General features: G+C 42.2%; 1 protein-coding gene across 2 annotated transcripts in view; it reads left to right on the plus strand.

Moving 5' to 3' along the window:
- TMPRSS6 (transmembrane serine protease 6) overlaps positions 1-21,923 on the plus strand; it is a 182,325-nt gene that overhangs the window by 66,319 nt on the left and 94,083 nt on the right. For both annotated transcript variants that reach the window (XM_089681942.1, XM_089681943.1), the window contains 2 exons: positions 15,737-15,873; positions 18,227-18,339. In XM_089681942.1, the coding sequence (XP_089538068.1) occupies positions 15,737-15,873; positions 18,227-18,339 (250 nt within the window). The remainder of the gene's footprint in view (positions 1-15,736; positions 15,874-18,226; positions 18,340-21,923) is intronic.

Consider the following 21,923-nt stretch of genomic DNA (forward strand, 5'->3'; position numbering starts at 1 on the left):
AGCCTATGTGTGCATGGACACATAGGCGTTTATTGAGGTGCATTCAGGGGGCTAGGCAGAAAAAATGCCAAAAACCCCAAAAACATCAGTTTAGGAGCAGCAGTACGTATGAGGCTTAAAGCTTGCCATAAATGAGCACAATTGCAAATGAAAAGTCTTAGGATAATAATGTTCTAAGAATGTTTGGGGGTTTTTTAATCATAGTGCAGGGTTTGTCAACCAGGGTTCCATGGAACTGTAGGGTTCCTCCAGAGCAGGGGTCAGCAACCAATAGATCGTGATCTACCAGTTGATCTTGGTCAAGTGACTGGTAGATCATAGTCAGGGCTTGCTGACCATCCCAGAGCATCAAAAAGAGTGCAATGCAGAGGGGCTACTTGTAAAGTTGAGAGCTGTAGCAGGGAGCAAGAGCCGCATAAGCCGATGCCTTCTCTGTAGTGCTGGCTCCTATGGCCTGTCATGGTTGGTTGGTGTAGCATCTGCCAAGCATGACCCATTCAAGTGAACAAGGCAGCTCTGCAACTGCCCTGCAATCTTGTGCAGTACAGCAAACAAGGGGTTAAACATGCAGCGGTGTGTTGCTTTCTCAGCACCTGCTTTAACCCCTTGGACCCCACAGAAGCATACAGTTATGGGGCACTTGCAGAGTGGCCCCATTTACTTGAATGGGTCTTGATTGACCAGTGGTAGTACCCACCAAAAGCAACAGGAGATGTAATACGTTAAAACCGTAAATCAACTGCAGGGTTTTACACACACACACACTTTACATGTGAACGATCCCTAAGTGCCACTGCTGAATGCAGCTAAGGGCTCATTCACAGCGATCCAAGTATGTTTGACAGATGGTGAGGAGGCGACATGTTGTCTCCTCACCACCTGATTTAAACCTATGATTGCACTGCAATGCAGGTGATTGTGACGGTAATATGGAAATTAGAGGTTTAAATCAGGTGTGAGGACATAACACTGGGCGACACGTTGCTCCCCGATCTCTGACTTCTCCCATGTTGTTCAGGTAGATCTCCATCTCTTTAAGGTTGTCTTCCCTACTTCAGAGGTTACCAGGGGTTCCTTGAACAATCAACATTGTGAAAGGTCAGTCAGTATAGCTTAGAGTGTGGTTGCCATCATCCCTATTTTCATAAAAAGAGAATTTTTATCTTACATTTTTGTGGGATTTTTAAGGCAACTTTGAAACCTATACAAAGAAGTCACTTGTTAAAAAGATCAACATTTTATTTTAGCAAAAAATTGTTTTTGTTTTGACACATTGAAGTATATCAGCTAGGTAGTGCATACTTTACCAATATCAAAAGCAATGGTTTATAACAAAGCATTTACTACACAGATTTGTGGTTTATGCAGCATGTATCCAGTGGTATTCCTCAAAAGCTGATTTCCATCTTGCAACCTCAAGTTTGACTGCAGATATATATTCAACCTGGGAGCCAACGCGTTTCGAATACATTAGTTCTTCTTCAGGGAAAGAATACCACTCTGTAACAATAATTGTTATCAATGAATCAAAAATGGATGCACGTCCTTACAATTAAACAACAATAAATCAGCCATACGGAATACATAACCACTAAAAATAGTTAAAAGGAAATGCTTCACTGTGTTTAGAACGCAAATTTCTTCCGTAGCTGAGGCCATCAAATGGCATTCTTCTCAATGGCCATCACACTATGTACAGTGGGGCAAAAAAGTATTTAGTCAGCCACCAATTGTGCAAGTTCTCCCACTTAAAAAGGTGAGAGAGGCCTGTAATTGGCATCATAGGTAGACCTCAACTATGAGAGACAAAATGAGAAAAAAAATCCAGACAATCACATTGGCTGATTTGGAAAGAATTTATTTGCAAATTATGGTGGAAAATACGTATTTGGTCACCTACAAACAAGCAAGATTTCTGGCTCTCACAGACCTGTACCTTCTTCTTTAAGAGGCTCCTCTGTCCTGCACTCATTACTTGTATCAATGGCACCTGTTTGAACTTGTTATCAGTATAAAAGACACCTGTCCACAACCTCAAACAGTCACACTCCAAACTCCACTATGGTGAAGACTAAAGAGCTGTCGAAGGACACCAGAAACAAAATTGTAGACCTACACCAGGCTGGGAAGACTGAATCTGCAATAGGCAAGCAGCTTGGTGTGAACAAATCAACTGTGGGAGCAATAATTAGAAAATGGAAGACATACAAGACCACTGATAATCTCCTTTGATCTGGGGCTCCCAGACCCCGTGGGGTCAAAATGATCACAAGGACGGTGAGCAAAAATCCCAGGACCACACTGGGGGACCTAGTGAATGAACTGCAGAGAGCTGGGACCAACGTAACAAAGGCTACCATCAGTAACACACTACGCCGCCAGGGACTCAGATTCTGAAGTGCCAGACATGTCCCCCTGCTTAAGCCAGTACATGTCCGGGCCCGTCTGAAGTTTGCTAGAGAGCATTTGGATGATCCAGAAGAGGATTGGGAGAATGTCATGTGGTCAGATGAAACCAAAATAGAACTGTTTGGTAGAAACACAACTCGTTGTGTTTGGAGGAGAGAAAATGCTGAGTTGCATCCAAAGAACACCATACCTACTGTGAAGCATGGGGGTGGCAACATCATGCTTTGGGGCTGTTTCTCCGCAAAGGGACCAGGACGACTGATCCATGTACAGGACAGAATGAATGGGGCCATGTATCATGAGATTTTGAGTGCAAACCTCCTTCCATCAGCAAGGGCATTAAAGATGAAACGTGGCTGGGTCTTCCAACATGACAATGATCCCAAACATACCGCCCGGGCAACGAAGGAGTGGCTTCGTAAGAAGAATTTCAAGGTCCTGGAGTGGCCTAGCCAGTCTCCAGATCTCAACCCCATAGAAAACCTTTGGAGGGAGTTGAAAGTCTGTGTTGCCCAGCAACAGCCCCAAAACATCACTGCTCTAGAGGAGATCTGCATGGAGGAATGGGCCAACATACCAGCAACAGTGTGTGCCAACCTTGTGAAGACTTACAGGAAACATTTGACCTCTGTCATTGCCAACAAAGGATATATAACAGAGTATTGAGATGAACTTTTGATATTGACCAAATACTTATTTTCCATCATAATTTGCAAATAAATTATTTCCAAATCAGCCAATGTGATTGTCTGGATTTTTTTTCTCATTTTGTCTCTCATAGTTGAGGTCTATCTATGATGCCAATTACAGGCCTCTCTCATCTTTTTAAGTGGGAGAACTTGCACAATTGGTGGCTGACTAAATTCTTTTTTACCCCACTGTATCAGTTGGAGATACAGAAACTTTTAGCAGGGCTTCCCTGAAGACTGGAAAGTTATTTCTAGGATTCCTCAAACAAATACATTTCTGAAAGTGTACGTGGTTTTCGTTCAGTCCATACATTCCAAAATCAACTGTTAAAAGCAAACAAAATCTTTCAAACAGTATTGTGTGTTTGGAGAATTTTCATAAGAATTTAACTAAGAATTTTACTAACAATCTTCACTCCAAAATTCTGTCCATCTATGGCTAGCTTAAGGGGACAATATTTTGTTTTTGTGAGCACTATGTACTATAACCAATTGTCTTTTTTTCTCACTAAAGTTTAACTCCACTTTTGTTGAGAAAAAAAAAACAATCACATTTATCTATGTATATTGCAAGGCGTTTAAAGCTGAAGTTTGTGTATGGACTATTTTGTATAGTAATATTGACTCAGCTTGGACCAATGTAAGTATGTACAGTTAGGTCCATATATATTTGGACACAGGCACATTTTATTTTTTTTTCAGGTATTTACCAAAACGTATTCACGCTATAGTTATACGCTCACGCTCTGGTAGAAAAAAAACCCATTCACAACATCCAGACAAGTGAAGGACACTCTCTAGGAGGTGGGCGCATCATTTCAAAGTCTACAATCAAGAGAAGGCTTCACAAGAGAAAATACAGAGGGTTCACCACACTGTACAAACCATTCATAAGCCTGAGGAATAGAAAAGCCAGATTAGAGTTTGCCAAAAAACATCTAAAAAAGCCAGACCAGTTCTGGAAAAGCATTCTTTGGACGGATGAAACTAAGATTAATCTGTACCAGAATAACAGGAAGAAAAAATTGTGGAGAAGGATTGGAACAGCTCATGATCCAAAGCACACAACATCATCTGTAAAACATGGTGGAGGCAGTGTGATGGCATGGGCATGCATGGCTTTCAGTGGCACTGGGTCATTGGTGTTTATTGATGATATGACAGAAGACAGAAGCAGCCGGATGAATTCTGCAGTGTTTAGAGACATACTGTCAGCCCAGATTCAGCCAAATGCAGCAAATTGTTTGGACTGCTCTTCACAGTACACATGGACAATGATCCAAAACACACTGCAAAAGCAACCCAGGAGCTTTTGAACGAAAAGAAGTGGAATATTCTGCAATGGCCGAGTCAATCACCTGATCTCAACCAATTGAGCATGCATTTCACTTGCTGCAGGCAAAATTAAAAGCAGAAAGACCCACAAATAAAGAACAACTAAAGACAGCTACAGTTAGAGCCTGGCAAAGCATCAGGAAGGAGGAAACCCAGTCTTTGGTAATGTCCACAAGTTCCAGACTTCAGGCAGTCATTGCCAGCAAAGGATTCTCAACAAAATATTAAAAACGAACATTTTATTTATGATTATGTTCATTTGTCCAATTACATGTGAGCCCCTGAAAATGGAACGACTGTGTATAATAATGGTTGTAGTTCCTAAAATTTGTACTTGATATTTATGTTCAACCCCTTGAATTAAACCTGAAAGTCTGCACTTCAAAGTCATTTGGATTATTTCGTTTTAATTTATTCTGGTGGCATACAGAGCCAAAAATATGAAAATTGTGCCTGTGTCCAAATATACAGTTGTGTTCAAAATAATAGCAGTCAGACATCACTAACCTGATCAATCACTGTTTTTGGTAGAAATGATATTTCTACATGGCAAATAATTTACTAGCAAATGTAGTAGAGTAATAGAAATCCAACAGACCCAACAGTCATGACATGCATGCTGCTGATTCTGTGTAATTGAATCACTAATTGAAAGGGGCATGTTCAAAATAATAGTGTGGAGTTCTATTAGTGAGGTCATTCATTCTTTGAAAAACAGGTGACAATTATTGCCCTTATTTAAGGAAGGAAGGCAGCAAATGTTGTACATGCTGGTTACAGTGCATTTCTCTCTGAAATTCTGAGGAAAATGGGTCGTTCCAGACATTGTTCAGAAGAACAGCATACCTTGATTAAAAAGTTGATTGGAGAGGGGAAAACATATAAAGAAGTGCAGAAAACGATAGGCTGCTCAGCTAAAATGATCGCAAATGCTTTAAAATGGCAACCAAAACCTGAAAGACGTGGAAGAAAGCAAAAAACTACCATTCAAATGGATTGAAGAATAGCCAAAATGGCAAGGACTCAGCCAACAATCAGCTCCAGGAAGATCAAAGAAGGTCTAAAGTTACCTGTGAGTACTGTTACAATTAGAAGACGCCTATGTGAAGCCAAGTTATCTGCAAGAAGCCCCCACAAAGTCCCACTGTTGAAAATAAGACATGGATTTTGAGCTTTATTCACTTTTTTCAACACACTGCTATTATTTTGAACACAACTGTATATCAACAGACGTGTATCTTTTTACATCATACATCTTTTATAATCCATTAAATGCTAAAAAAAAAGAGTAATAAAAAGCCATCACTAATCCAGATTCCTCTAGTACAGTCACAATCACCTCCATCGCCTCCCGCAGAATCTCAGCAAAATCATACATAGACATAACATGTATTTTTTTCTATCACAGAGTTTAATCTCTTCTGGGTTCTTATCCTCTTTCGATGCCAAGGTGACATAAAATGGTTTAGTTTGTACTATACTTTGCAAAGTGCTTGTGGAACAGTTTGTGCTTTTCTTTAATAATGTGCATTGCAATAATGGTACAAGGTTACTAATCATACTGAACTCATAGCAGGGTGTTGTTTTCATGCCGCTTGTGTAGAGCCTGCTATTTTAAGAGAGCACACACTGACACTCTGGCCCCCCCTGCTGTCAATAAAATGGTAAATCAAGGAAAATACTGTATATTGTTTCTGTTTTAAAGAATTAATTTCTTCTGAACAAGCATGAACATGACGCTCAGTAAAGTGTTCCATCTGTTATAAAACACCATGGAAATTACACATATCAAAATATCACATTAACCCCTTTTCCTGATATTCAAAATGGTTGCTGCTGCAGCCATGAACTTGTATTTTCAGCCGGCGATGGACCCTTGATCAGGGTGGTAAAGAGCCACCCATCTCTTTTACAGTACTGTGAACATGCCACAAAAACCACACTCTCCTGCCGCCTGCTGTGACTTGCGGATTCTCCCATTGCATGAGGGAGCCCAGGACATGGTAAATTGTCTCATGATGCCAAGTAGAAGAGGCTTGGGGAACATCTGTTCTGATCTCCTCTGCGATTGATGAACCCGGAACACCAGCTGTTGCACCACACAGGTATCGATACAAGTAAAACAATTGTCAAACTTGGTGCTCAGAAATGGATACCATCACTCTAGGTGTGATCCCATGGACTTTTCACAACCAGGACTGGAAAGAAATGGCGGTGAAGCCCTCTTCAGACCTGGGAAGTCCTACATTGGCCTTTAATCTGAGGAAGGGGACAGGGTCCCCGAAACGATGCAGAAGCTCACACCATCTTGTCTTCAGCTGAAGGTGGAGAGCAGTCCATATTGTGTGTTTATGCAACCACATGCCAATTACCTACTTGGTTTGTGAGTAAAACCTTTGTCTTTTATTTTCAATATGTTGCTTTAAGGTTAATGCGCTAGGTGTTTGTGCCCTCTTTGTTTTCATGTTTTTACACAGGTATCGATGCTAATGTTGCAGTGAGAGCAGAAATTGTAAGGCCATATTTCCATGGTAACTCCGAACTGATAATCTGTAAAGGCTTTTAAATCCTCACCAATGAACAATTTTGGCCATGTGCAATTTTCAGGCTTGACATTTTAGTTATTTATTTATTGCATGCAACCACATATTTTATATTTTACCAAAAATAGGTATACTATTGTGTTTGTAGTTTTATTCCTGAAAATATGTGTTTGATAAACAGGTACAGAAATATTTTTCAACAAAAAAAATTGGAACAGCCACCATTGTATTCTACAGGACCTCTACTTTCAAAAATATATACACAGATTAGCTATAACATTTTGAGCACCCATCTAATATTGAGTAGGTCCTCCTCTTGATGTCGAAACAGTCCTGAGCCGTCGAGACATGAACTCCAGAATAACATCCACATGGATGGCAGGACCCAAGGTTTCTCAGCAGAACATTGCCCAAAGACTCACACTGCCACTGCCGGCCTACTTTCTTCCCGATGTGCATCCTGGTGCTATCTATTCCCCGGGTAAGCAATGCACACACTCCCAGCCATACATATGATATAAAAGGAAACTTGATTCATCAGACCAGGCCACCTTCTTCCATTGCTCTGTGGCTCAGTTCTGATACTCTTGTGCCTATTGTAGGTGCTTTTGGCTGTGGACATGGTTTAGCATGGGCATCATGGGCTACGTAGCCCCATACACAACAAACTGCAATGCACTGTGTGTTCTGACACCTTCCTATTGGAATCAGAGTTAAAGTGATTCTAAACTCTATTTTTTTTCCATAGTGCGATCTCTATTAAAGTAGAAGTATAGCCAAAGCTTTTACTATACTTCTCCTATGGATCACAGGAGTGCAGTTCATTACCCAAAGATATTGACCATATGGTCGGGATCCACCCAGGACCCTAAACCAACACCTGGCTCAGCCTCCTAGTGATCTGCCAAGACCCTGAGCCAGCCCCTCCCGCCCCTCCACAGCCCAGAATTCCAGTGAGTGCCGGAGGGGCAGAACAGAGAGCCAGAGACTGACAGTCCAGGCTCTCTGCTCAGAGCACAGGGAGAGAACTAAGCATTAGGCGCTCTTTGATTGCTTAGTTCTCTGTGCAAAGCCAGAGGGGAACAGACGTAGCATTGGATCAATGCTGCATCCACCTAGGTGAGTATAATGTTTTTTTTAAAACCCCATACTTCTCTTTTAGGGTAAAAACCTTGTACTGCCTGCAACTCCCCTGCAACACATGCTAACCGCTCCCAGATACCACTGCATTGGACTACTACTTTAGAGGCTGCCTTGAGGTACTAACCATTTTGAGGTCCTCCGTGGTCTTTCTACTGGATCCACCAAGTGGCCCTTGTCCCTCTCTCCCTCTCCCCCTCCTCTCCATCGTGCCCCTTTTTACCTTTCAGCCCCCCTCCCTTCCCGTGGGACTATGGACCTAATTATGGACATTAATTTTGAGCCAACTCACCCCATGTATGTAAAATGAAAAGTACTGTATGTCACCAGCACACCAAAGTTCTCCAGAATGAGTCCATAGCTTTATTCAGCAATCACATCAAAATTACAGTAGCGACTTTTCTAAGCCATGCAGGATCCCTTCATCAGACATTTTTAAAAATGGCCCTAGTTGATATTTGTCTACTGTGGTCTCTATACTTGTATTTACATGCATGTAAATTCTAGCAATAAATTTCTCTTATTTTCTCCCTTTGATGTGTTAAATATAAAATCAAAAGTGTTTTTACATTTGTTCAACAAGTGCAAAAAAAACAGCTGTTCATCCAACCAGAAAACTTGTGAGTTAATAACTTCCTGTACTATCTGCCTCTGAAAATGCTCACAGCCATCAAGCATACTTCTTTGGATAGACCTGGTATATGGCCCCATATTGGGGTGTCTTTCACATCTCAATCCTGATTTTTATCAGGTCATCAACACCTTCTCACGCAAATTCCTTGTGGTCATCACTTCGCACTCATAGTTGCACTGTCCTATCAGTACCAACCAGCAGGTAATCTTGTTGACGGTGCATTTGGGCGGGACCCTTCAGGAGGCGTTTGGGCGGCATTTTTCATCCACTGGTCTCAGTTTTTTCTATTAATTTTTGTTTCATCATTTTTGCTGAGATATATGAGAAATCCGTGTTCACATAACAATTTGTTATTATTTCCTGATGGTTTTTACCTTACATGGAATCATACGTCATGCCTTCTTGAGCACTTCTGAAGAAGAGATTTTTGTTGATCTCAAAACATGTCAAGTGTGAACCATGCATGATCCATGATTAGATTTTCAATTCCATCTTTGATGACACCTCCACAATATGTATTGTAGCTTTAGATTTATTTTTGAAGATTGTAAAAATAAAATTTCATACTGTTTTTATAAAAAAATCTCTTTTGAATTGTTGGAATTTATCATACAAGTAAATTTCGCCATTTAAGTCCCACCAAAAAAGAGGACTTTTCCCCCCCCTTGTATTCGTTAGGGATGTTGGCACTTTGTGTATTATATCCCTTCCTCTCTCCCAACACAAGGCTAGATAGGGGGCCAGAACAACCTTTAGGAGTAAGGGAGCCTGCTCAGCAGCAGGGTAGTTTGCGTGGAAGATAGAGATGATATGAGGCTGAAGGCAGGAGCCTGTGAGGGGGCCCAGATGGAGAGAGGCTCACCTACAGCCAATGGAGCTTGGAAGGAGGAAAGCTCAGACCCTCATCGGCCCCCTGAGAGAGGACCACCTGTGTAGCAGGGAAGTAGCGGCCCTGCTAGAAGGCCTGGTAGCAGCTACCAACCCACTAGACACACAGGAGAAGGACTGAGTGCGTAGACCTGCACCCCCCCAGACCAGAAAGGGGAAGAAGTGCTATACTTGGTTCCCTAACACAGCCCCCTCCCTCCTTGCATATCATATCCATCTCCTTTTCTGGGAGTGTTTAATTACTCTCTGTGCTGGCCAAGCTCCTCTTCCATCCTTTCACCCTAAAACATACCTGTTTATGTAGGTGCTGGAAAAGTGAAGGGGGATAAAATTGAGTGTCACTTAAATGACAGTGCTGAGTTTCTTGGAAATGCTGACATAACATGCAAGACGGAGACACCCAGCAGCAATCTCAAGAATTCTGGGTGTTATCACAAGGAATAGGGTAAATAATATGCAAAAAATATGTTAAATGCACATATATTGTTATAGGAAGATTGTTGTTGAAATTAATGATCTGGTGACAGGGTCTCTTTAAGTGAGCCTGTCGCTTTGCCTAGGATGTTCGTAGCCCATCTTCACTTTAAAACACATAATCTAGGACTTTGTTAGGATATGTTTATTAGCAGTGCTATTTTAGTACATGAGTGGGATTTTCATAAATTAAGCTGAAACTATAATAAAACTGTCTTATAAAGCATATTGCTGCTCCTGTTTTCACTTCACTGAAAAGTTCGCACATCTTTCCCATTTTCTCTTGTAAATAATAAAAGTGTTTCTTTGTATGTCTGTCTATATGATAAGGGCTAAATGTTAATATTTTAAACAGTTTTTATCAGAATTTGATGACTTGTAATTTTCTCTATTTTTTTCTTTTTGCTGCTGAAACCCAGAGGGTGGGGGTTCAGGGTGAGCCAGTAGAGCTATTTATGGGACCATTGCTGACAAATGCCTGTTATGACCATGACTTTAAAAATGCCAAAACTTTGGTTTTCTTTTTAGTTTTTTTATAAAGTAGGAAAATATTTGAACCTATGCATTTCTATTGCTGTCTGCATCCTTTAAGAGTAGGGAAGGGATAGCAACATATGGCAAACTTACAGTACCTCTCCAGCTCTGACAGCTCAAAGTCCCCCAAAAGCATTACTGCCAGCATCTCCAATGCTTCTTCCACATCCAGCATCTCCCTTATTTGGCCCTTTGGAAGCCATTGATGATACAAATTCTTCCTGCAGGAGTTGCATTATCCAAGCACTTGCTCCACTCTTGATATTATATGGATGCTGGAAGTGCAGCAGCGAGGGTTTAGACCACACTTGACATGTGCTGTGGGCAATATACACATGAAGCACTTTTTTTTTTTGGGGGGGGCTATGAGAAATGACTCTCCCCATACAGATATTCCACTGAATCTGTAGGTAAATAAGAGAACCAAAAACTTTGCTAGAGTGGGTTTGATAATAAAGATGGCAGTGTTTGAACCCAGGGCCTCTTTGAATAATACAAGTTTTATATAAGAATAGATTAATAACAGTGCCCACATCTAATGTGCAAACAGATATTATGAGCAAAGGGCCTACAGGAGTCAAGGTAGAATTGCGCACATATACCCGGATATATACAGTATAGTTATTATTACAGATACCTCCAGATGAATGTTGCACCAAAGTCCAGAGCCCGTTAGGATGATATGGCATCTGTCTTTGTGTCGGAGACCTGCAGACAAGATCAGCAGTTACGGGGGGTATCTTCCAACTGTTGTCCAACCAGCCTGGAATGTACAGTGGGAATAGAAAACAATCACCCCTCCTTACAATAATCACATTTTGTTGCTTTGCAGCCTGAAATGAAGACTGACTATTTTTTTTTCATCCAGCTGTATTTACTCAGTGCGAATTATAACATCCAAATGACAGATATAACAGCAACATGTCAGACAAAACATTTTAAAAATTCAAAAACAGAATCAATGAGTTGGAAAAAGGATCACCCCCCCCCTTCCTAAAATGACTTGTAAACTCAATCAGGTGTAGCTAATCAGCTTCTCAATGGCACACAAAGCCATTTGACTTTCAACTGTGATCAGCAGTGGTCATTTTGATTAGCACAGCATGAAAAGAGCTTTCCTGGAGCATTTCAGTCCCTGATAGTGAAACTGAAGCAAACAATCAACTGTGGGTGCAAGGCACTGTCAAAGGATCTCTGGAATAAAGTGGTGGACAGGCACATGTCAGGAGACACAAAAACATTTCAAAGGCTTTATCAATACCTAGATGCACAGTGAAGTCTGTTATTAAGACGTGGAAGGTATTTGGTACAAAACAGACCCTTCTTGGACCAGGATGTTGCTCCAAACTGGATGAAAGAGCCCGAAGGAAACTTATCAGAGAGGCTATCAAGAGGCCCACAGCAACTCTGAAGCAGTTGCAGGAATTTATGACAAAGAGTGGTCATTGTGTGCAAGTGGCAACAATAACACAAGTTCTCCACAAATGTAGCTTACAGTATATAGGAGGGGTGTAAGAAAAAAGCCACTCCTCAAGAAAGGCCACATGAACTCATGACTGAGCTTTGGTAAAATGCACCTTGAAGATTCCGAGGCCACATGGAAAAAGGTGTTATGGTCAAAAATTTAATTACGGTATTTGGCCTCAACGCTAAACAATATGTCTGGCGGAAATCCAATACAGCTCACCATCCAAATAACACCATTCCTACAGTAAAGCATGGAGGTGGTAATATCCTGTTATGGGGGAGTTTCCCTGCAGCAGGGACTGGAGCACTTGTCAGCATAGAAGGAAAAATGTATGGGGCAAAATACAGTCAAATTCGTGATGACAATATGCTGCCCTCTGCTAGAAAGTTGTCAATGGGAAGGAGATTTACCTTCCAACTTGACAATGACCAAAAGCACACAGCAAAAATGACCACAAGGTGGTTGAAGGGGAAAGTTAAACCTTATTGAAAATCTGTGAAATGACTTATGCAGTCCAGCAACGGTCACCATCAAATTTAAAGGATACGTTTACCTTTGGCCAAAGATAATAAATGCACATTTTTGCAGGTAAACAAAATATACATGTATTATTTTTGGATGCAGGAGCCTGTAAAGCATTGCACCAGTGATCAGCAGATCACTGGTGCCATGCAGGTCCCCTGCAGACCTGTCAGTATATCTGCTTGCCTGTACTGGGGTAAAAACTCAAAACAGTGTATCTTATTTAGCTTGTGTGAAAGCTATAGAGTCTATAAACTATGGGATATATATTTAAAAATTGATCAGTTCAGACCCTAAAATGCCGGACGCTGGTATGACATACAGCAGTGATCAGGACGCTGGTATGAGGTATGGCGGTGATCAGGACATTAGCATAAGGTATGGCAATGATCCGGACACTGGTATGGCGGTCATCAGGATGCTGGTATGGGGTATGAGGGTGATCGGGAAGCTGGTATGGGGTATGGCGGTGATCTAAATGCTGGTATGGGGTATGGCATTGATCAGAATGCTAGTATTGGGTATGGCGGTGATTAAAACACTGGTATGGAGTATGGTGGTGATCAGGATGCTGGTATGAGGTATGGCGGTGATCAGGACACTGGTATGGGGCATGCCGGTGATCAGGACGCTGGTATGGAGTATTGCGGCGATTAGGATGCTGGTATGGCATATGGGGTGATCAGGATGCTGGTATGGGGCATGGCAGTGATCAGGACGCTGTTAAGGGACACAGCAATTATCGGGATGCTGGTATAGGGCACGGTGGTGATCAGGATGCTGGTATGGGGCACAGCAGTGATCCGGATACTGGTATGGGGCACAGCAGTGATCAGGATGTTGGTATGAAGTATGGTGGTGATCAGGCTGCTGGTATGGAGGTGATCAGGGCACTGGTATGGTGTATGGCAGTGATCAGGGTGCTGGTATGGCATATGGCGGTGATCAGGATGCTGGTATGGTGCATGGGGGTGTTTTTGTGCGCACTGGAACAAGTGAAGTGACAGGCGCTGGCTGCATTATTTATTGTCTCAACACTGGGGCAGTGATCAGGGGCACAGGGGCACTAAACAGGGACACTGTGGCTAGCTGGCACAGCAGTCTGTGAGTGTACAAGCAGCCTGACAGGCTGTTGTACACTCACAGGCTTCAGGATCGCTTCTCTCTGATCTCAACTGAGAGCAGAGAGAAGCAATCTTTAATTTCACTTTCCATTATGTTACTATGTGATTGCTGTGATTGGACACAGTAATTACATGATAAAACACCATGTGATTGCCTGGACACAGCAGTAATATGATCTGCTGTGTCCAGGCGATATACCGATCACCGGGCTCCTGGGTGCGTGCTCTGTGAGCCACGCAGAAGCCACTGATGCAGGCTGACGTACAGGCATGTTATCCCACATTGGCAAAGCTTCCATCCACTGTCTATAGGTCTGCAGCTACCCAAAATTATAATTCCCCCTCCTTTAACTATAATTCCCCTACAGCCCCCCTTAATTATAAATACCCGCACCCACCCCTTTTAATTATAATTCTACTGAAGCACCCCTTCAATTATATTTACCCTTCCCCCACAATTATAATTTTCCTGCACCACCCCCTTCAATTATAATTACCTTTCCCCACACAATTATAATTCCCCTGAAGCCCCCCCCCCTTTATTGTTAATTTCCCTGCACCCCACAATCTCACATTGCATACAATTCCCCTGCAAGCCCCTACCCCAGGAGGGTCTCTTACCTTACCCCCGGCCAACGTCACTCACTTCCAGCTCCGGCTCCTAAAAAAATCGCCCATTACCAGGACAACCAGGGGTTGCACAACGCATGATGATGTCATTACGTCCAGGAGGAGGAGTGAGCCGAACTTGTCCTGTAATGGGAGGAGGGGAGACAGGGCGTACAGAGAGCTGACCATTCATGTTCTTCCTCCTCAGAGGTCCCCGCCCCTCCTTCGGTGTTGTCACCTCATTGTAGTCATAACCCATAATATACCTGCTTGATGGTGTCACCCCTCTGCCAGGTGTCACCCGGATGCAGTCCACACCCCCTGCACCCCCATAGCAATTCCACTGAGAGGTGGCAGGCGAGGCAACCTCTTCAGCCGCCTGTACGAGTGATCAGGGGGCAGTATAGCTGCTTGGATCACTTTTACATTGTAGAGAAAAATGATATGGTCTCCTCCTCCCATGCACGACTGCAAGACTTCTCCAGGTCCTCCCCCATCCTCTGGAACTCACTGCCCCAATCCATCATACTGTCGCCTTCCCTCCTCACATTCAGGCGCTCCCTCAAAACCCATCTCTTCAGGGAAGCCTACCCCACCCTCACCTAATGGCCATTCCCCCTCATTCCTCCCACCACTTCATTCCCCTCAACCACTTCCTACTGTACCACTACCCCCTCCCTCCTAGATTGTAAGCTCGAAAGAGTAGGGCCCTCTTACCCCTCGTACGTTGTTTGTTATTGTTGTACTGTGCCATGTATTGTCCCCCCTATATTGTACAGCGCTGAGCAAACCCTTTGGCGCTATATAAACTCAATGTAATAATAATAATAATAATATCTGGATCATGGATGCAGCTGCAGCCATGATCCAAATATCACTGCTCCTATCCGAGGACATTCCTAGATTGTAAGCTCGAAAGAGCAGGGCCCTCGATCCCCTCATGTTTTGCATTGTATTATTATTGTTCGGTCACATGTTCTGTCCCACTTTGTAATGAACTATTGGCGCTTTATAAATACTGTATAATAATAATAATAATAATAATAATGTCCTGAGGGTGGGAAGTGGTTAATATATGTGTGTGAAAAATTAAAGAATTGCCCTGGAAGAAAAGTGGTTAAATACATTATGTGAAATTTCTGTAAAAGAGTACCTGTTTGCAATGTCAGCGCAGTGACCAGATCACAGCTGGTGCTATGCTTGTAGAATCAGTGTGTGTCAGGACTAAAAGCCAGCATAATGTGAGATGGGCAGCAATCACTGTCTGCCACTATTGCTGTAAAGTGCTTGCAGTGTCTCTGCAGGCTGTGAAAAACTAACAAATGATGTTTGTCCTCTGAGAATGTATTTCTGATCTTCTCTTTCAGGTATTATGGCTGCAGCGGGCAGGAGCCAGTGTCTGAAGTGCTATCTTCTGGGAGTTCAATGCTGGTTGTCTGGAAGCAAGGAATATACAGCTTATATGACCCATTCATACTCACGGCACAGACGGTGTCTATCAAAAGTGAGAAGAACGAGCAGCTGAGTGAAAATATTAGACCTCAGCTATGAAACTAGACTGAGTTTTTAACAAAAATTTAAGGATTAAAGCTTAAATGGCAGAAGACAGATATTAAGGGAAAGGGCAAAATCTGTGTAATGTACAAATGATTATAAGCATTGTCATTTGAATAGTTTACCAAATATATTTTTTAAGGTTTTTTTATAGTTTTTACTAAGGCTAATTTAAAGGTTCATCACAAAGCAAAATTAGGAAAGATTCTCTTGATCATATCCAGGGATCAAAGGGTTTTTTGAAATCAACAGGCAAAGTTCAGCAGAACTTCTGATACCATGAGATCAAAAAATGTGACCAAGTGGATCTTCCTTATTTCTGCATTGTGCTTCTACAAAAAAAAGCAGCTTCCTAACAGACAAAAGTTTATTTCTTATATGTAATAGTGCATCCAGTTCCCATGTAAAAGGTGTCCCATAAGGTCATCTAGTAATTGGGGTAAAACCCCCCCCCAGTGTATGTCCGATATTCTTATGCAACTGGAATTGCCCAGCTGCTCCCATGCTTGTCTCTGTATTGCTGTGCAGCTCCAGGTCCTCCACTTGGGCTTTGTGGACCTAGAGGTGTGGAATGACCTTGTGGGACCTTCCTAACTGTGTGTTCTGTTCTGCTGCTGGTCTTCTTGCACTGATTGTGCATACAGCTGGACCAATCAGAAGCAAAGTGAAAGGCAAAGCACACAATTGATGAGCATACCTAGAACCCTCTGTAACCAGGTGGGAGGAATGGATATATGGGCCCTCTATATTTTAAAAGGGCTTCCAGATTCCCTCCCCCCACAGACTCCCACATCCGCTAGCCTAGGAATGTGAGGAGGATGCCCTTTTCCATACCAATACGGGCACAAGATGCTTTGCAAGAGAGCCTCTCCCCATGTTGAGCTTATGTAGCCTGGTAAGGTTCAGGAGGTGGGGATTTGCATGCTTACTACCCTTCCACCTATTTCCTGCTTTTATCCAGATAAGGGTCTGGTATGGATTTTTAGGGAGGACCACATGCTGTATTTTTTGTTTTCTGCAAAGGGTATCCCTTTTAAATCTGGTATGCATTTAGGAAAGGAGGGGGCACTTTTTTTTTGCGGTTTTCCTTACAATCCATACTGGATAAGGGTCCAGTATAGATATTGAAGGCAATCTCCATCTGTTTGTTTATGAACAGAACAAAGAAGCCGGAAACTGTCATTTTTATGTCAATTTAAATAGCTTTTTTTTTGTAAATGCCCCTTTTTCTTTTGTACATGGTATAGGTGTGCCACTTCACAGGCAGGGTTAGGCAATCCCCCAAGCATGTTTGGAGGATTTGTCCTTTTCTTCTATTGTTGCCCTTTAGGCCCTTTTGAAAGTGTTGCTCCTTGCCACTGGCCATATTTCTAAAAAGTTTTTGGTGTATGTTCCCCCTGGCAGTGCACAGCTATCCATCTCCTTTTTGCTAATCTCTTTCCTATAAGCCTTAATTTTCAGAGTTTATAGAGTTCATAGTCCCCCATAGACTTTAGTGGGGTTTGAGTAACAAATGCAATTTTTGAACTCTTTTGTTAATTGCTTGGGATATGTCCCTCAAACCTAGGCACATTCTGCTCATCACTAGACACACAGCAGGTATTCCTAAGCTATTGGAATCCAACTGAAACAGAGTTTAGGTCTGTGTTGTCATCTTTTCGCTAACTACTAGCTTGCTCTCTTTGAAGTGTGAGATGTACGAGGTGGTATCAAAAGGTTTCAAGATTAGTTATGTAACATGCTAACAGATGGCAGCACAAGTCCATGTACAGTCACAGGAAGCACCAACCTTCATAAGTCAGTGTGTCAAAAGACATTATTCTGTGTACATCGGGAGCTGCACAACTGGTGCTATTCTGACAACGTGCGGTACCACCACATTAAACATTTTGATACCACCTCGTAAATAAATTTGTTAGCAGTAAACATAAGATGCCATTCATTGAAAGACCCTGATTAATAAATACCCACATTTATGATGTCCTCAAAACTCACCTGTCATCAAGGTTCTTACCCAATGAAACAAAAACGGGGTGCTTAGTCATGCTGAGTTGTCCTAAGGGGGTTAATGATACATAAAAAGATCCAGAGTATACATTCATTGTTGAAGAATTATAGAAAAATAAAATTTGAAGAATTATTGAAAGATAAAATATGAAATTAACTTTTAGGCAATTGGATCTAAAATTTGAAAATGAACTTAACTTCTTATTTTAATTACCTTGCCATTCATGTGTTTTTAAAATTATTGAACATATCTAGAATGTATGTTATTGGAAATCCAACCAGTTGTTTATTTGCAGCTTGCGAAGAAAATATAGTACTGAATGAGGGTTTCCATGTCCAAGGCCACCTGAGCACACCTTACTATCCTAGTTACTTCCCACCATTTTCAACATGCACCTGGAATATCACTGTGAGTACAAAACCCCAAAAGTGAATATTTCAACATATGTTTTCTTTATTCGTATTGCAACATTTACCCATGTATAATGGGCAGGGCCCTCTGTTTCCTCTTGTGCCAAATAGTATTGTAACTGTAATGTCTACCTTTATTTATGAGCAAACTGTTGGCGCTATATAAATCCTGTATAATAATAATAATAATATATGTCGCTGTAGGTTCATGCCTAAATATTTGATCATTGGTCAGATTTTTTAGTAATGTGACGCTCGTAGTCAGATATTTATCCTCAACTTTTATAACTTTGTTTCTGCCTATATCTGCAGGCTTTCTTACAATATTTTGCACAAGGGAAAAACAGTACTATGGTGTACAAGTTTTTGGGCCCGTTAACACTAGAATGTAGTGCAGGAAACCCACGTTCCCATGCGGTTTCCCACACCGCATTCCAATCACACTGCCCTTGAGACCTACAGCAGGTGTCAGTGCAAAGTTGACAACACCCCAAACACAGGTTGCAAATGCAATGCATTTACCCGCACCAGCCTGTGCTGGATCGCATGGTACAAAAGTATGTACATTTCAAAAAGTAGTGCATACACTACTTTTGGTGCAGTGTGGTGAGATTTCAGCCTTTTGAAATTAATGGGTTGAAATTGCACTGCACAGAACTGTATATGAATTGATCAGGAACAGCACAGCGTTCCTGGGCAATTTTAATGCCGTTTCTAGTGTGAATGGGCCATTAAAATGAGGACCCAGAAAAGGAAATTTGTACATGAAACAAATTGCTTGTTTACACTGGACTGTGAAAGTCCTAATGCCCTAATGAAGGCATTGCATACCTCCCATTTCTGTAGATAGTGTGTTAATAATAAGAAGAACAAAGAAAACAGTTAATTATGGATACTTTTGAGACACTGATTTGATTGATTTATAAAGGGACAGCAGCACTACACATTCTTTTTATTTAATAATATATATATTTTTGATATTTACACTTAGTACACGTAGTAGTGCTTTCCTTTTAATCATTATATTTTTGCACATTTAAGTGTTTAGTATGTGGTGTAGTGTAAGTGTGATTTATATATATAGAAATATTTGTGTACTGCAGGTGTTATTCACACTTATAATATCATAATTATGGATATACGGTATATAAAGATAAGGAAGACTGCTGTATGTAAAGTAGATGTAAATAATAATAACAAAATAAAATTATGGGATGTAGTAGGCAATAGAGATGAGCGAATCGAAGTAGGCGAAGTGGAATTCGTTTCGAATATTAGGAAAATTTCGATTCGCGCCGAATCCGAAAAATAGCCTACTTCGGACGCGCGAATCGAAATTTTTCCTAAAATGGCGGCGGACATGTGCGGCGACGGAGCGGGGATGTCTGGGAAGGCGCGTAGACAAGGCGCGCTGACCCATAATGCATTCCTTAATGACATGTGATCGCATTAGCCAATCAGCAGCCAGGCAGCCAGCACTGTGTAATGGTCGAGCTATAAATAGCGGCCATTTTAGAATTCTTCATTTGCCTCCAGTCATTCAAGAGAGGCAGACCGCTCTGTATTAGGGACAGAGTTAGGGCCACAGAAACGTTACTTGGGGACAGAGAAACGTTACTTAGGGACAGAGAAGCATTACTCAGGGCCACAGAATTGTTAATGAGGGCCACAGAATCGTTACTTAGGGCCAAAGAAACGCCTGTTAGGGCCACAGAATTGTTACTCAGGGACAGACAGAATTGTTACTGAGTGCCAGAGAATTGTTACTTAGGGCCACAGAAACGTTAGTTAGGGCCACAGAATTGTTACTGAGGGCAACAGAACTGTTACTTAGGGCCACAGAAACGTTATTAGGGCCACAGAATTGTTACTCAGGGACAGAGAGAATTGTTACTGAGTGCCAGAGAATTGTTACTTAGGGCCACAGAAACGTTAGTTAGGGCCACAGAATTGTTACTCAGGGACAGACACAGAATTGTTACTGAGGGCCACAGAACTGTTACTGAGGGCCACAGAAACGTTAGTTAGGGCCACAGAATTGTTACTCAGGGACAGACACAGAATTGTTACTGAGGGCCACAGAACTGTTACTTAGGGCCACAGAAACGTTAGTTAGGGCCACAGAATTGTTACTCAGGGACAGACACAGAATTGTTACTGAGGGCCACAGAATTGTTACTTAGGGCCACAGAATTGTTACTCAGGGACAGACAGAATTGTTACTGAGTGCCAGAGAATTGTTACTTAGGGCCACAGAAACGTTACTCAGGGACACAGAATTGTTACTGAGGGCCACAGAACTGTTACTTAGGGCCACAGAAACGTTAGTTAGGGCCACAGAATTGTTACTCAGGGACAGACACAGAATTGTTACTGAGGGCCACAGAATTGTTACTTAGGGCCACAGAAACGTTACTCAGGGACACAGAATTGTTACTGAGGGCCACAGAACCGTTACTTAGGGCCACAGAATTGTTACTCAGGGACAGACACAGAATTGTTACTCAGGGACACAGAATTGTTACTGAGGGCCACAACCGTTACTTAGGGCCACAGAATTGTTACTCGGGGACACAGAATTGTTACTGAGGGCCACAGAACCGTTACTTAGGGCCACAGAATTGTTACTCAGGGACACAGAATTGTTACTGAGGGCCACAGAACCGTTACTTAGGGCCACATAATTGTTACTCAGGGACAGACACAGAATTGTTACTGAGGGACACAGAATTGTTACTGAGGGCCACAGAAACGTTAATCAGGGACACAGAATTGTTACTGAGGGCCACAGAACCGTTACTTAGGGCCACAGAATTGTTACTCAGGGACACAGAATTGTTACTGAGGGCCACAGAACCGTTACTTAGGGCCACAGAATTGTTACTCAGGGACAGACACAGAATTGTTACTGAGGGACACAGAATTGTTACTGAGGGCCACAGAAACGTTAATCAGGGACACAGAATTGTTACTGAGGGCCACAGAACCGTTACTTAGGGCCACAGAATTGTTACTCAGGGACAGACACAGAATTGTTACTGAGGGACACAGAATTGTTACTGAGGGCCACAGAACCGTTACTTAGGGCCACAGAAACGTTAATCAGGGACACAGAATTGTTACTGAGGGCCACAGAACCGTTACTTAGGGCCACATAAACGTTAATCAGGGACACAGAATTGTTACTGAGGGCCACAGAACCGTTACTTAGGGCCACAGAATTGTTACTCACGGACAGACACAGAATTGTTTCTTGAGGGACACAGAATTGTTACTGAGGGCCACAGAACCGTTACTTAGGGCCACAGAAACGTTAATCAGGGACACAGAATTGTTACTGAGGGCCACAGAACCGTTACTTAGGGCCACGTAAACGTTAATCAGGGACAGACACAGAATTGTTACTGAGGGACACAGAATTGTTACTGAGGGACACAGAATTGTTACTGAGGGCCACAGAACCGTTACTTAGGGCCACAGAATTGTTACTTAGGGACACAGAATTGTTACTGAGGGCTACAGAACCGTTACTTAGGGCCACAGAATTGTTACTTAGGGACACAGAATTGTTACTGAGGGCCA

This window comes from Staurois parvus, unplaced genomic scaffold (genome assembly GCF_062004578.1).
Source record: "Staurois parvus isolate SC_StPar_1 unplaced genomic scaffold, SC_StPar_1.0 ptg000282l, whole genome shotgun sequence".
NCBI classification, from domain to species: Eukaryota; Metazoa; Chordata; class Amphibia; order Anura; family Ranidae; genus Staurois; species Staurois parvus.